This window comes from Lissotriton vulgaris, chromosome 4_1 (assembly GCF_964263255.1).
Source record: "Lissotriton vulgaris chromosome 4_1, aLisVul1.2, whole genome shotgun sequence".
Taxonomy (NCBI): domain Eukaryota; kingdom Metazoa; phylum Chordata; class Amphibia; order Caudata; family Salamandridae; genus Lissotriton; species Lissotriton vulgaris.
Genome location: NC_141691.1, coordinates 616,752,539 through 616,766,907, shown reverse-complemented (window position 1 = coordinate 616,766,907; position 14,369 = coordinate 616,752,539). Strand labels below are relative to the sequence as shown.

The window sequence follows — 14,369 nt, the reverse complement described above, 5'->3', positions numbered from 1 at the left end:
GCAAATGCGTGACCTATTGCATTGAAAATGCTTGTTAAAGTAGGCATTCTCAGAAATTCAGGGAGGGATGCTCCCTTTTTTCGATGGGAGTTCTTGCCTCTTGAAGTTTCTAAGTAGGGCTCTGGATGACTGTAATCCCTTCATGACATATGAAAGGCAATTCTTTGGTGTGGGATCCTTCTGAATGAAGCTCCAACATTAGGCTGGGAGTAGAGAAGAGCTTTTACAAGAAGTCTAAAAAAATTTTTTTATGCCTTCCTTGCCCGTTTTACTGACAAAATTGCAAATATTTTAGTTGGAGACAAAATAGACTTTGCTGATGAGAACCAAATACGCCAGTGGTTCTTAACCTATGGTCCGTGGACCTCTGGGGGATCAGTGAAGCCTACTTAGAGGTCCGCGGCTGCTAAGAAAACTAATTATTAACAGATTATTAAAGTGTATAGAAATAAAAAGCCAAACTGTAAAATGAAAAACACTTGTAAGTGTAAAGGAATTTGAAATTGGAGGCAAAAACGCAAGATCACATTCTCAGATTGATTTGTGCACCAAACAGAATACAGTGTGGCCTCATTATGAATTTAGAAAAGCTCCAACCTTCCCATTAGTATTATTTTATATTTGTTTGTGAATATTTCATCATTTTGCATTTGTTTGACAAGTGCTGTTTTCTGACATTTTTGTATATTGTTTTGCAATTCAAAAAATTTCAAATGCTAAGGTCAAGGTCCCCGGTATCCAGTAATGACTCAGTGGGGGTCCCTGGGTTCCAGTAATGATTAAGCGGGGTCCACATAATTCAAACATTTAAGAAAATTATATGATTTACTTTTCTATAAGGTAGTCATGTTAATGTTTTGTTAAATCAGTTTTTCATCAATTTCATACTCTTTAGGAAAAGTTCTTACCTCATCATACATGAATTGCAAAGTTAAAGCTGATTTTCCAACACCGCCACTGCCAACCATGATAACCTTGTGTAAAGCCAAGGAGTTCTGACCTTTAGCCTTGTTCGAAGCCATCTTGGAAACACAGATGTATCACAAAAAGGATACAAGGTGATCTAAGCAGAAAAAAGGGAAAAAAAACACCAATTGCAGGTAATTTGAATCAGTTCAAAAAAATAGTTACTCAAGAGGCACATATTCTTATACATTTTAAAGTTTTAATATGCACACTACCTTAGCTAGCAAGCTGGAACATCCTGAATGGTAATAATTGATGTTCTTCAAAACGGGCCCCTTCCTCCCTCTAAAAATTGGAAGCGAAAAGCCGTCTTTTGTGCTCACGAGCGGTCGTACTTTTTAGGGAAAATGTGTCGAGCCAGAACCTTAACACGGCGGCAGTGTTAACCAGGCATCTCACGAGCCATACTGCAGGCTCTACGGACATGTATTGCCGATTTATTAATTTCACATAGAAGCCAGCGTACAAATACTGTTCTACAAACGATCCACCGTACTGCCAGCACTGAAGGCATGTTTATTAACTGAGAGATAGTCGCACAGAGCAGGCACGCAAGACCACCACAGGCGCTATCCAGCCCTCCCGGCAGTCCGGGGTTCAAACATTCTTTAAAGTTTGATAAAGATTAGTTAGAAGCGTTTCCTCTAGTTTTGTATTGCTACTTTAGTGGCATAACAAAACCATTGTCAAATAATAACAAGCTGTCACCATTACCGAAGCTGAATGAAAAAAAAATTGTGCTTACAGACTAATGAAGGATACAGTGTAACGCCGTAAGTGAAAGATCCAGTCCTGATGGGCGGTCACAAAAGGAGCCAGGGCGGTAACAAGAAGGGACTAAGAAGCCTCATTATCAACCAGAGCCAGCATTTACCATGGACGATGACACCTACCAATGAAAAAGATGGTCGAGGCTTCCACACCACTTCTAAAACACCCTACTACAGCATGCTTCGCAGATCTTTTACAGGATGGGTTTTCGTACCCAGCCAGCACACTCAAGAACTTGTGAGCTACACACTTTCACAAGCTTGCTCTCCCTTTACACATCTTTTTCAGTAGCCTCTATAAAATGGACTATGTCTCCATCACAAAAAACTAATTCTAACACTCAAAGATGCTTAAAGAAACACTTCGGGTCTTAGAATTTGCTACAAATGTTGCTGTGCTTTCCGACCTGGTTAAAAAAAAATATAACAGCATATTAATGCTCTTCCGGCATGGAATTATGTGAGTCATCATAGAACGCACTGCCCTTCTTTGTTAAAAATAATAAAAATACAAGGTGCTTTTCACAATTTTGGTATAAATGATGTTTTAGGAAAAATCTGGTCGCTGCAAGAAACTGACAGAAATTAACAGCCTTAATCAACCAATAGCCTGTATGTGTGTGTGTATATATATATATATATATATATATATATATATACACATATATATACATACATATATACACACACACACACATACATACATAAATATATATTGCAGGAAAGGATGACTGCACTCACAGGGGTTAAATCCAGGACGGATTTATTATGCACAAAAGTAGCAAAAATCAAGACGCGTTTCGGCGGTACGCCTTCGTCAGTATCAGGCGGCCGCCGTGACGCTGCAACATATAGACAGCGTTACCTCACACAATCTCACAAGATTTGTCTAAGACACCATTTTAAAGTCAGGCAACATCGATATCGACGTAAAGTAAACAAACATGTTACTGGCATTGGAGTTATGTGAATAAAATTGCACAATTAATATAGCAATGAAATAAATGTGTACATAGCACAGATATTCTTAGTTATGGTTTCAGATGGACAATTAGCTCATTCATTGACATTTCACATGATTCTATTAAGCAAATGCTTATTTGCTCAGTCACTTCCGGTCTGAACCAAAAAACTAATAAAGCCCTCGAATGGGCAAATAAAACACAATATCAAATGCGAAGATTGTTGTACACAATTCAAAACTTAAATTGTCAACATTTTACTAATCATCTCCAATGAAAAAAGGATTCAATTCAAGACTAATAATTGCAAATACATCTTCAATCTAGAAATACAATTCATCTCTTTTGGCCTTAAGTCCCAGTGTGAGGTAAAAAAGTGATCATCAAATATTATTTACAATTCATACAGTGTTTACAGGTGTACTTTCAATTCATCCCCCATATTCAGACCCAAATGGGTTTAGGTCGTCAAATCAATAATGTAGCGAGACTCTAGTCTCCCGAGGCGTTTTTCTCGATCTCCACCTCTGGAGTCTCTAGCTACATGGTCTAGACAGAAATAACTAAGAAGTTTTCGGTTACTATTGTGATGGGTGTAAAAATGATGCGCTACCGGATAGGTACTATCATTATTCTGTATAGCCCTTTGGTGTTCCAGAATGCGGATCTTGGCTGGGTGTTTTGTACTCCCTATATATCTAAGGCCACACAGGCAGCTCAGACATTATATACTACAAAAGATGTCAGACAGTTCATGAATTTCTTGATAGTCACTGGTTCACTCCTACCAGGTACATGATAGCATGTGAGTCTCCTGCTATCTGCGCATGCCTTTCACTTATTGCAGGGATAGAATCCTCCTAGACCTTGTATGCCACTGTTGATCGGTGCTAAATGGCTATGTACTAGTTGATCCTTTAGTGATCTGGTCTTACGAAAAGTAACAGATGGTTGTGCAGGAATATCACAACCAATAATAGGATCGGATCTTAGTATATTCAAATTAGAAAATATTATTTTCTTTAAGCTCTTAGCAGCATTGGAAAAGTTAGTAATAAGCCTAAGCTTGTTGTTACCTGCAGTCTTATCTTTGGGATTTTCCTTGATTAAATCTGTTCTATTTTTGCCCTGGGCTTTCTTCCATGCTTCACTCAGTATTCTTTCTTTATAGCCACGTTCTCTGAATCTATTCAGGCTAGCTGCACCTGCATGATTGAAGTCATCTGGCCTAGAGCTATTGCGTTTAATACGCAAAAGTTCCCCATAGGTGATATTGTTCTTGAGCCGTGTCGGATGACTACTGCGTGCATGTAGCACTGAATTTCCTGCAGTAGGTTTCCTAAAGAGTGATGTTTGTAATTTGTTCTCTGTGCCAAATATTCTGACATCTAGCTAAGTAACCTCAGTATGGCTGATTTCCCCAGAGAACTTCAAATTCAAATCATTGCTATTAAGATGTTTGATATATTCCTCCACTGACTCTCTATCGCCCCTCCAGACCAAAAAGAGATCATCAATATAACGCCTCCAAATTATGGTCTTGTCGACCCAATGGTCACAGGAGTCCGACCAGGCCACCCGCTTCTCCCACCAGCCAACGAACAAGTTCGCGTAGCTGGGGGTGAAGCAGGCTCCCATGGCCGTCCCCCGTTTGTCGATAAATCTGCTCCTGAAAAATAAAAATGTTGTTAAACAAACAGAAGCGAAGAAAATCAATTAACATCTCACTGTGTTTTCTGTATTTAGATGGTCTTTGCTGTAAAATCTGAGTGATAGCGTCCAGACCCTGTTCATGAGAAATACTTGTGTATAGATTGGCTATATCTAGGGTCACCATTAGAAAATCAGACTCCCATGGACTTCCCTCGATATATCGTAGGAAATCCTTGGTGTCTAGTGTAACTGGACAGTTCTTCCACAAATGGAAAGAGATAGAAGTCTATGAACTTTGACATGTTCTCAAACAAACCCCCACTAGATGAGATTATCGGACGCCCTGGGGGTTTAGTGGGGTCCTTATGCACCTTCGGCAGATGATAAAAGGTGGGTATTCTTGGATTAGGAACTTTAAATTCTTCTACAGACAGCATTCCTTTCAGATGCCATTTATGCGTCAATGCCTCATATTGTGTGATACTTTCAAAGTATTCCCTTGTGGTGATAGGTTCATAATTGTCTCGATTACTAAGTTGTAAGAGTGCTTCATTACAATAGTTATTATGAGTTTGTAACACCACATTGCCACCCTTATCTGAGGATTTAATTACGATATTCTTGTCCGTTTCCAGATCTCTCAGTGCATTTCTTTGATCAAATGTCAAGTTCCATTTTGGTTTATTATTTTCCCTCAATTTCCTGAGGTCAAATACGACCCTTTCGTGAAAGACGTCAATCATATCCATGGTGTTTGGTGAAACAAATTTCGAAACTGGTTTAAATGGACTAGTTTGTCGTTTCTGACTAGTATTAAGAGTCATTTCAAGGTTGTCTTGTTCCTCTTGGCTGGCTGTTATGCCTTCCACATTAAGATCTTCCATGATTGCCAACAGCTCCAACTCATTTTCATTTATAGTGTTCTGGTTCGATGTTTGTGCGATTTCGGATGTGTTAGCGCTCTTTAATTTGAAGAATTTATGTAGTTTTATTTTCCACACCAGTTTAAAGACATCAATTCGTGTCTGTGCAAACTCAAAATTGCTGGTGGGGCAAAACGTTAGTCCCAGCTGTAGAACGGATATCTCTGAAGGTGTCAGGACTTTAGGAGTTAGATTGATTATAGTTAAATTCTCAGTTTCATTCTCTGATATCACTGGCATCAATGATTTTGGGTGGTTTTCTCCTTCTGCTTGCTAAAGTTGCCTGCGCCTCTTTTTGGACACGCGCCCCCCACCTCTCCTTGTGCGCCTGTGACTGGTTCGGGTGGTCTTCCCTTGCCTCCTCTCAGCCACACTTGCCTGACTAAATCGAATTCCTTGTGAAAAATTGTGAGTCGTTGGTATACTTAATCCTGACTCCGATTTCACCATCTGAATTTTCAGCCCCTGAGACTTCTGACTCTGAGGTTACTGGAGCTGCTATCGGTTGCTGTTGGTGCAAACGAGTTTCTCAGATCCCTCCTGGGGGTGTCGCATTTACGAGCAAATGTTAAAATTCTACCTTGCTCGTAATCTTGCGCGTCCCTTTCAAATTTTTGTTGTTTGCGCTGTTTGATTTTGCCCTCATAAATCTCCAATCTTTTCTTCATCGATGCTCTCAACGCATCATGTTCATCCTTATCTCCCTCCTCGGTAATTTTCGTTTCAAATTCACCGATATTGTCCAGAGCCTCTCGTCTGTCAATCCAAGCAAATTTAACTAAGATAACCAGCAGGCCCTTGGAAGAAGCTGCAGTATATTCAGCTCACTCCTCCAACAGTTTAGGATTCGAGCTCTCATAAGCTGGTATAGTATAGATTCTTAGTCCTCGAGGTACTCAGTTTACATCTATGTAATGTTGGAGTGATGTTGCCTCCCACCACTTCCTGGTCTCACGTTCGTATAGCCTTTCAAGTACTTGGTACTTAGCTTTGAGTCCTTGTAGGAGCTGATTTGAAGTCCCTGCATCCACTGCAGAACGAGCACCAATTCTAGTCTTAAATATATTTGAGGCTGCGTCACGGCGGTCCACCTCACTGTATATACATATACGTATATCCCAAAACGAAAATGCCTGGTGTAGAGAAAGCCCACGACAGGGGAAGGATTTGCCAAAATTCTTTACTTGGAGGGAACAACAAGGATAACAAACCGCCAACACAGCAATCGTGTTCAAGCTACCTGACGTGTTTCGTGTACTGTCACTTCATCAGAGGCAATGGATTCCTGAACTGGAAGGCACAGCGATTTCAAGCATTTGCTAGCGGTTAAGTACATACTCCGCCTATGTTAGCGTGGCCAACACTATGGCGGTGCCAAACGACGCCGCTGCATAAGGGACAGGCGCCTTTTTGGTTGGAGAAACAGTGTTCACGAGGAGCAAGCTTGGCAGCACTACCCACTGGGGTTTTAATTTCGAGAAACTTTGACTGTAAAGACTACGGCAGCTCACTGAAGAAGTATTTAGCACTGCAAGTACCATCGGGCCATAGTGGGGGAAGTAATTCCACTTGAATAGTGGGGGTCCCTGGGGGCCAACTAGCCCACCAGGAACCTCCAGTATGCGCCAAGGGGCTGTGTTGCTGAGAGGTGTAATGAGCCATGTCCCTTTTTACACCTCTTTGCAACGCAGCCCCCTGGCGCATATGGGAGGTTCCTGGTGGGCTAGTTGGCCCCCAGGGACCCCCAGTATTCAAGGGGATTTAGTTCCCACTCTGGAAACGAACCAGGGGGCTGCGTTGCAGGGAGGTGTCATGAGGCCACACCCCTTTCTACACCTCTCTGCAATGCAGCCCCCTGGCGCACACTGGAGGTTCCTGGTGGGCTAGTTGGCCCCCAGGGACCCCCATTATGCAAGGGGACTTAATCCCCAACTTAGAATGCGCTACGGGGCACCTTTGCACAGTGCTGAAGGTAGGGGGGAGGGGCTTGAGGAGATGTGTGCAAAAATGCCCTGTGGCGCATTTAAAGTTGGGGAATTAATTCCTCTTCAATCCAGAGGTCCCCTAGGGCCAACTGGGCCAACTAGCCCAACAGGTACCTCCAGTAAGCGCCACAGAGCTACTTTACCCCTAAGGTTCTTTTACCTTTGTAATGTATATGGTGGACACTTGTATAGCCTATGTCCATCTGCTGCAACTGTCCTTTCCAATGCTGTATTGGGTGTTGTGATTGGTGCTGTACTTCGAGCTTACCCACCTCAAAGGTTTGGGCTCTCCCTTTATAATAGTAGTATGGATGATTAATTAAAACTATTGCATTCACGTAACAGTAACAATTTCATATACGTAATTCAATGGATAACAAGCATTGGCATAGCCAATAGGTCTTGTCTTTGGGACCTTATAAGTGTTTAGCCATGCAACAGTTGATGTTGTTGCACCAAGGCTATTGTGCTGCATAACTAAATACTTATAAAGGTCCCAAAAGCGAGACCTATTGGTTATGCCAATGCTGGTTTCTTACTGATGCCATGCCATATTAAGCAATTTGGTCATAGTTGGGCATGGCAGTGCTTGATAAACCCACACAAATTAGCAAAGCTATTTGGTTTGGACTTAGGGTTCCCTCTAAAGCTCGGATCCGGTGCACAAATCTATTCACCAAAGAAGCAACCTTTATTCTGCTCTTACCTTTTTCCATCACTGCTGGGAAAGCCCTTCCTCCCTCCTCCTGTTGACAATCCCATTTAAAGACAAAAACAGTACAGTACCCTTTCAGTTAAGTTTTAAAATGCTTATTTCTACTGAATTGATTTACACACAAAAAACAGAATCTACTTTCATGCGGAGTTTGGTGTGAAATATTTTGCAATGCAGATGTGGGCAAATTTTCCTATGGGAGCTAAAATGGAAAATCACATGTTTGACCCACCCACCACCCACCCGTAACATTGTTTTCCTGTAGACAGCTCTTCAAGACAGTTGGCATGCTTAAACTGTCTGAATAAGACTACAAAGTTTTGTGCAATCAAGTCTATGCAGTCATACGTATAGGCACATTAAAACATGTTATTTCAAAAGGGACAGCGACCAGGTGAACCCAAACATCTCCATGCCTGTGATGTTACCCTTGACACAGTTTCTAGGTAGGTCGATCCCCACGCCACGCAGCTCCACCTTCCTGTGCCCGTGCTCTGTGCCCAGCTGCTGCTCCTGCTGCCTGGTGTTTGAGGCCCGCCTCCGTAGGGTTGAATTTACTGTTAAGGTGCTTCTGGGTGACTGAATTGTACTGTATTTTGCTGTTCTCTGTTCTGCGATCGCTTTCACTTCTCCATCCCCCATGTACCCCATTTTTCGCTCTGTTCCCTTCTATTTTTCCGGCCGCTGCGTCCCTTTCGGCCAGCCCCCCGCTCACCCATAGTACCCCCGTCCCAGCTGCTCCTCCCTCCCACATCCCCTTCTTATGGCGGCCGCTGCGCAGTGAAGGGAGTGACCCTTGACCCTGTTTCCAGGCAGTTCGCTCCCCACACCGCGCAGCTCCACCTGCCTGTGGCCATGCTCTGTGCCCAGCTGCCTGGTGTTCGAGGCGTGCCTCCGTAGATTTGCCTCTACTGTTACGGTGCTTCTGTGTGACTGAATTGTACTGTATTTTACGGTTCTCTGGTCTGTGATCGCTTTCCCTTCTCCCCACCCCTTGAGCCCCATTATGCCTTCTGTTCCCTTCCGCCTGTCATCTCTCCCGTTTTCCAGCCGCTGCGTCCCTTGCAGCCCCATCCCCGCTCACCCATTGGCCCGCTCCCCCCTCCCAGCTGCTCCTCCCTCCCACCTCTGCTTCTTATGGCGGCCGCGCCGCAGGCGCATCTAAGGCAAGCCTGTATGCGCCAGTCCAAACCTGGACTGTGCCCAGCGCCAGAACCCCTGACCCCCGCGAACTCCGCAACGCCTGTCTCCACTATGACTCCAGCACCCTCCACACTCTCAACACCGGACGATCATGGACCTGCTTCCTGGCCGCCCCGAAGCTACAGCTACACCAGCATCCGACCTGCCAACCCTCCTACCTAAGAACCCAACTACCTCAGATGCATCCTTCTCAACACCTGCTTCGCGTGCAAACATGATGTTGAACTCTGGGACCTACTCGACTCCAACACCCCAGATGTTGCCTTCCTGACAGACCTGGCTGAACCCCTCCTTGGCACCAGACATGGCCATAGCCATCCTGGAAGGCTACAAGATCACCCGCAGGGACCGCACCAACGGAGTAGGAATCGCCATAGTCCACAGGACCACAACCTCAGCACCGCCGAACACCTGCACTTTCAGATCCACACCGTCCCCAACACCACCCGCAGAGGAACCCTCAGCTACAGGCCCCTGCCAACCACAGTTCAGCGACTCCATCGCCGACTTAGTCAGCACACACGCCCTCGCCTCCAAGGACTACATCCTCCTCGGGGGCCTGATTTTCCACCTCGAGAACAACGACTCAAAGTCCTCCTCCCTGATCGACAACCTCGGACACAGACAACTCGTCACAACACCCACCTACTCTGTTGGCCAGACGCTTGACCTCATCTTCTCCGCAAACCCCCACGTCTCCTTCAAACACCACCGTACTCCACTGGACCGACCACTGTTGCATTCACTTCACCTTCCACCATGCACCAACACACCCAACAGAAGCCTCGCCGCTGCTAGAGCAAAGTCACCAAAGACCAACTAACCACCACCCAGGCACGCAACCTCAGACAATGGATCGACAACTGCGCCAACACCCTCACCTCGCTCAAGAAACCCTCCATTAACCACACCAGGAATAAAGCCAGCTGGTTCACTGAAGACCTCCAGACCTCCAAGCAAACCTGCAGAAAGCTCGAGAAGAACTGGATCCGTGAACGAACACCGGAAAGCTTTGCAGCCCACAATAATGCCACCGCAGACACCATCACCTCATCAGATCCGCCAAAAGGGCCTCCTTCAAAGACTGCCTAGACAACAATGCACACAACAGCAAAGAGCTCTTCAACATTGTGAAGGAACACTCCAACCCTAGCTACAACACCGACATCCCACCTTCGCAAGACCTGTGTGACTTGCTGGCCACCTTCTTCAACCGTAAGATCGCAGACATCCGACAGCTTCAAAACCAGGACTGCCCGACAACCGCCGTGACCTCTGGCCCCACAACCACCACCTGCACCAACCACCTGCTCTCCTGGACCAACAATAACGACACCACCAAGATCATGAGCACAGTCCACTCCGGATCCCCGTCAGACCCATGCCCACACCACATCTTCAACAATGCCAGAACCGCCATCGCACCCCATCTACGGAAAGCCATCAACATCTCCTTCGAGACAGCAACCTTCCCGGAGAGCTGGAAGCACGCTGAGATCAACGCCTTACTCAAGATACCCAAGGACCTCAAGAAGGAGTAGTTTCTGTCCTGTAACTCCAGTTCTGTAGTAGGGGTATCTCTGTTATAGTCATAATCTAGTGAATAGTCCCGCCCATGTGCGTGGACCCCGGCAATCAAAAATAATCTCTTAAGTTGTCAAAATCATGCAGAAACTGCAAAGACACTTAAGAGAGAATTTAAAGACAAATAATGCAGCCTATATCCACAGGCTACACTGTCCAGTACTTCAACTAGAAATTCCACCAAAAATCACCACACACAGCCCAGCCTGCCAGTTTCTACCATAGAGAAACCTGCCTCCCCCAGTCCAAGACTCAGGAATGATAGAGAGGAAGGTAGGGACAGACAAGCCCCATAGGCTGCCATTATGTGGCTTAAATAGGATACTGTGCCTTTAAGAGAACTTTCCAGACTTCTCCCAGTATCCCAGAATGCATAGCAGGTCCAACTTACTTTCAGTTCTTTTTGAAGGCGTATAAAACGCCAGACCTGCAGCATTGTTCACATGAAGAATTCTCCACCGGGGAGGAGGGAGGGCGCTTATGACTATAACAGAGATACCCCTACTACAGAACTGGAGTTACAGGACAGAAACTACTCCTTCTGTAGTAGGGGATCTCTATGTATAGTCATAATCTAGTGAATAGAATGGCAAGCCCATCCCCACAACGAAGCGGCGGTGGAGAAAAATACATAATGCCACTATTGCGCAAACAAATTCCGCAGCGAAGCCTGTCCAACCTGAGCGTCTGCCCTGGCGTCAGTGTCCAGGCAGTAATGCTTAGCAAAGGTATGAACCGACTTCCAAGTGGCTGCCTTGCAGATCTCAGCAATTGGCACGTTACGGAGCAGAGCCGTCGTGGCAGCTTTGCCCCTGGTGGAATGAGCCTTAGGCTTACCTCCTAAGGTCTTATTAGCTTTCTGATAACACAATTGTATGCAGGACACAATCCACCTAGAGATGGACTGCTTAGAGGTCGCAAGACCTGTCCTGACCGATCCATAATTGATAAACAACTGGTCAGACCTACGGATATCTTTGGTTTTATCCAGATAAAATTTCAACACCCTCCTAACATCCAGAGAATGGAGAGACCTCTCCGCTGGGGATGAAGGGTTCTGAAAGAACGTAGGTAAAGTTATAGTCTGGTTGACATGAAAGTCAGAAATAACCTTGGGAAGAAATTTAGGGTGAGTACGCATAACAACCTTAGCAGCATGAAATACAGTATAAGGTTCATTACAACACAACGCCTGAATTTCACTCACCCTGCGGGCCGATGTAATGGCCACGAGGAACGCCGCCTTCCAGGACAGGTGCTGCAACGAAGCCTTATGAATAGGTTCAAAAGGTTCCTTCATCAATCTGGACAGCACCACATTCAATTCCCATGAAGGCGAGGGAAGCCTGACAGGAGGGAATACTTTCTTCAATCCTTCCAGAAAATCTTTGATCACGGGGATCTGGAAAAAGGAAGTCTGTGAAGGGCATTTCCTGTAGGCAGTCAATGCAGCCAGATGAACCTTAATGGAATGCACATTAAGGCCAGACTGCGCCAAATGTAAAAGGTAGGGAAGGATGACATCTTCCTTACAGGTTGTAGGATCATGGTTCTTAGACTGGCACCAGATACAAAACCTCTTCCACTTGTAAGCGTATGAAGTCCGAGTGGAGGGTCTCTTGGACTCCTTCAGAATGTCCATGCAATCATCGGGCAGATTCAGATGGCCATATTGCACTATCTCAGGAGCCATGCCGCCAAACTCAAAGACGAGAGGTTGGGGTGTAACATCCGTCCCCCGAACTTCGTGAGAAGGTCCGGCCTGCACGGCAACCGGATGTGAGGAAGGAGAGACCGGTGAAGTAGGTCCGTGAACCACCACTGCCTGGGCCACTCCGGGGCGATGAGTATCATTCGAGCCCTGGACCGGGCCAGCTTGATGAGTACCGCCGGAATCAGGGGAATGGGAGGAAAAGCGTACAGAAAGCTGTTCGTCCAGTCGATCCATAACGCATTCCCCAGCGTCCCTTGCTGGAAGTACCTGGAGGCGAAGTCTCTGCACTTGCTGTTTTCGGCGGTGGCGAACAAATCTACGTCTGGAGTTCCCCACCTTGCGAAGACTTCTCCTAGTACTTCGTCGTTTATGACCCATTCGTGGTTTTCCTGAAGCAGTCTGCTCAGTGCGTCTGCCTGAACATTCTGCACACCTGGTAGACGTTTATGACCCATTCGTGGTTTTCCTGAAGCAGTCTGCTCAGTGCGTCTGCCTGAACATTCTGCACACCTGGTAGACGGGTGGCCGTTATCGTCAGTCCTCTGGCTAGGAGCCAGTGCCAGATCGCTTGCGCCTCCTGCGACAGAGTGCGCGATCTCGAGCCCCCCTGCTTGTTGAGGTAATACATCGTGGTGGTATTGTCCGTCTGTACAAGCAGAGAGCTGGTCCGGAAGGACGGAAGAAAAGCCTTCAGCGCCAAGTGAACAGCCCTGAGTTCCAGGAAATTGATGTGATACGTGGCCTCCATCGGTGACCACGTGCCTTGAATCTGTAGAGTCCCAGAGTGCGCTCCCCATCCCAGAAGAGACGCATCCGTCACGACAGTCTGCGTGGGAATGTCCTTGTGAAAGGGAACCCCTCTGAGGAGATTCTCCGCCGAACACCACCACTTCAGGGACTGAAGAGCATGCAGCGACAGGAGAATCTTGTCGTCCCAAGATCCTTTCCTCTGATCCCACTGATCCTCCAAGCACTCCTGCAACGGTCTCATGTGCAGCCGTGCGTGCGGCGTCAGGAAGATACAAGAGGCCATCGATCCCAGTAGAGAAGACACCGTCCTCACTGTTGTAGATGGAGTCGTCATAAGAGCCTGAGCCTTCCGAAGGAGTGATAATCGTCGCTCTTCCGAAGGAGACACGCTTGCTGACAGCGTATTGATGGAGGCTCCCAAGTACTGTATGCATTGGGCCGGAGTCGGGACAGACTTGGCCATGTTGATGTGCAACCCCAGCTTGTTCAAGAGAACGCACGTCTTCTGGAAGTGTGCTCGCGCTTCCGAGAAGGAGGATGCCTTGATCAGCCAATCGTCCAAGTACGGGTAGACGAACACCTTGTTCTTCCTCAGGTGTGCCGCTACCACCGCCATGCACTTCGAGAATGTCCTTGGCGCAGACTTCAGTCCGAATGGGAGTACTGTGTATTGATAGTGACTGGTGCCGACTTGGAACCGCAGGAACTTCCTGTGTTTGTGTGCAATGGGCACATGGAAGTAAGCATCCTGTAGGTCTATAGCGCAAAGCCAGTCTCCCTGTTGCAACTGAGGGTAGATCTGGTGCAATGACAGCATGCGGAACTTTTCTCTGCGAATCCACTTGTTTGCCTGTCGCAAATCCAGAATGGGCCTGAACTCGTTCCTGTCCTTCTTGCGAACCAGAAAGAACCGGGAGTACAGACCCCTTCCTCTCTGAGACAGAGGTACGTCCTCTATCGCCCTTTTCCTCAACAGGATATCCGCCTCCGCCTGAAGCTCGCGCAGCTGAAACTGCGAGCTGACCGGGGGAAATCGCTGGAGGAGGGCTGGTGAACCGAAGACTGTATCCATTGCAAACAATATTCAGCACCCACTTGTCCTGAGTAATTTTTCTCCACTCTGCCAGAAAAAGTTGGATGCTTC

The 14,369-nt window shown here is 46.3% G+C and overlaps 2 protein-coding genes across 2 annotated transcripts in view; one reads left to right on the top strand and one right to left on the bottom strand.

Annotated features, from left to right (window-relative positions):
• Positions 1–14,369, top strand: part of YAE1 (YAE1 maturation factor of ABCE1) — a 618,218-nt gene that overhangs the window by 233,647 nt on the left and 370,202 nt on the right. The window lies entirely within an intron of this gene.
• RALA (RAS like proto-oncogene A) overlaps positions 1–14,369 on the bottom strand; it is a 261,565-nt gene that overhangs the window by 116,509 nt on the left and 130,687 nt on the right. Inside the window, exon 2 of the mRNA XM_086964861.1 lies at positions 909–1,063. Within this exon, the coding sequence (XP_086820987.1) occupies positions 909–1,022 (114 nt within the window). The 5' untranslated portion in view covers positions 1,023–1,063. The remainder of the gene's footprint in view (positions 1–908; positions 1,064–14,369) is intronic.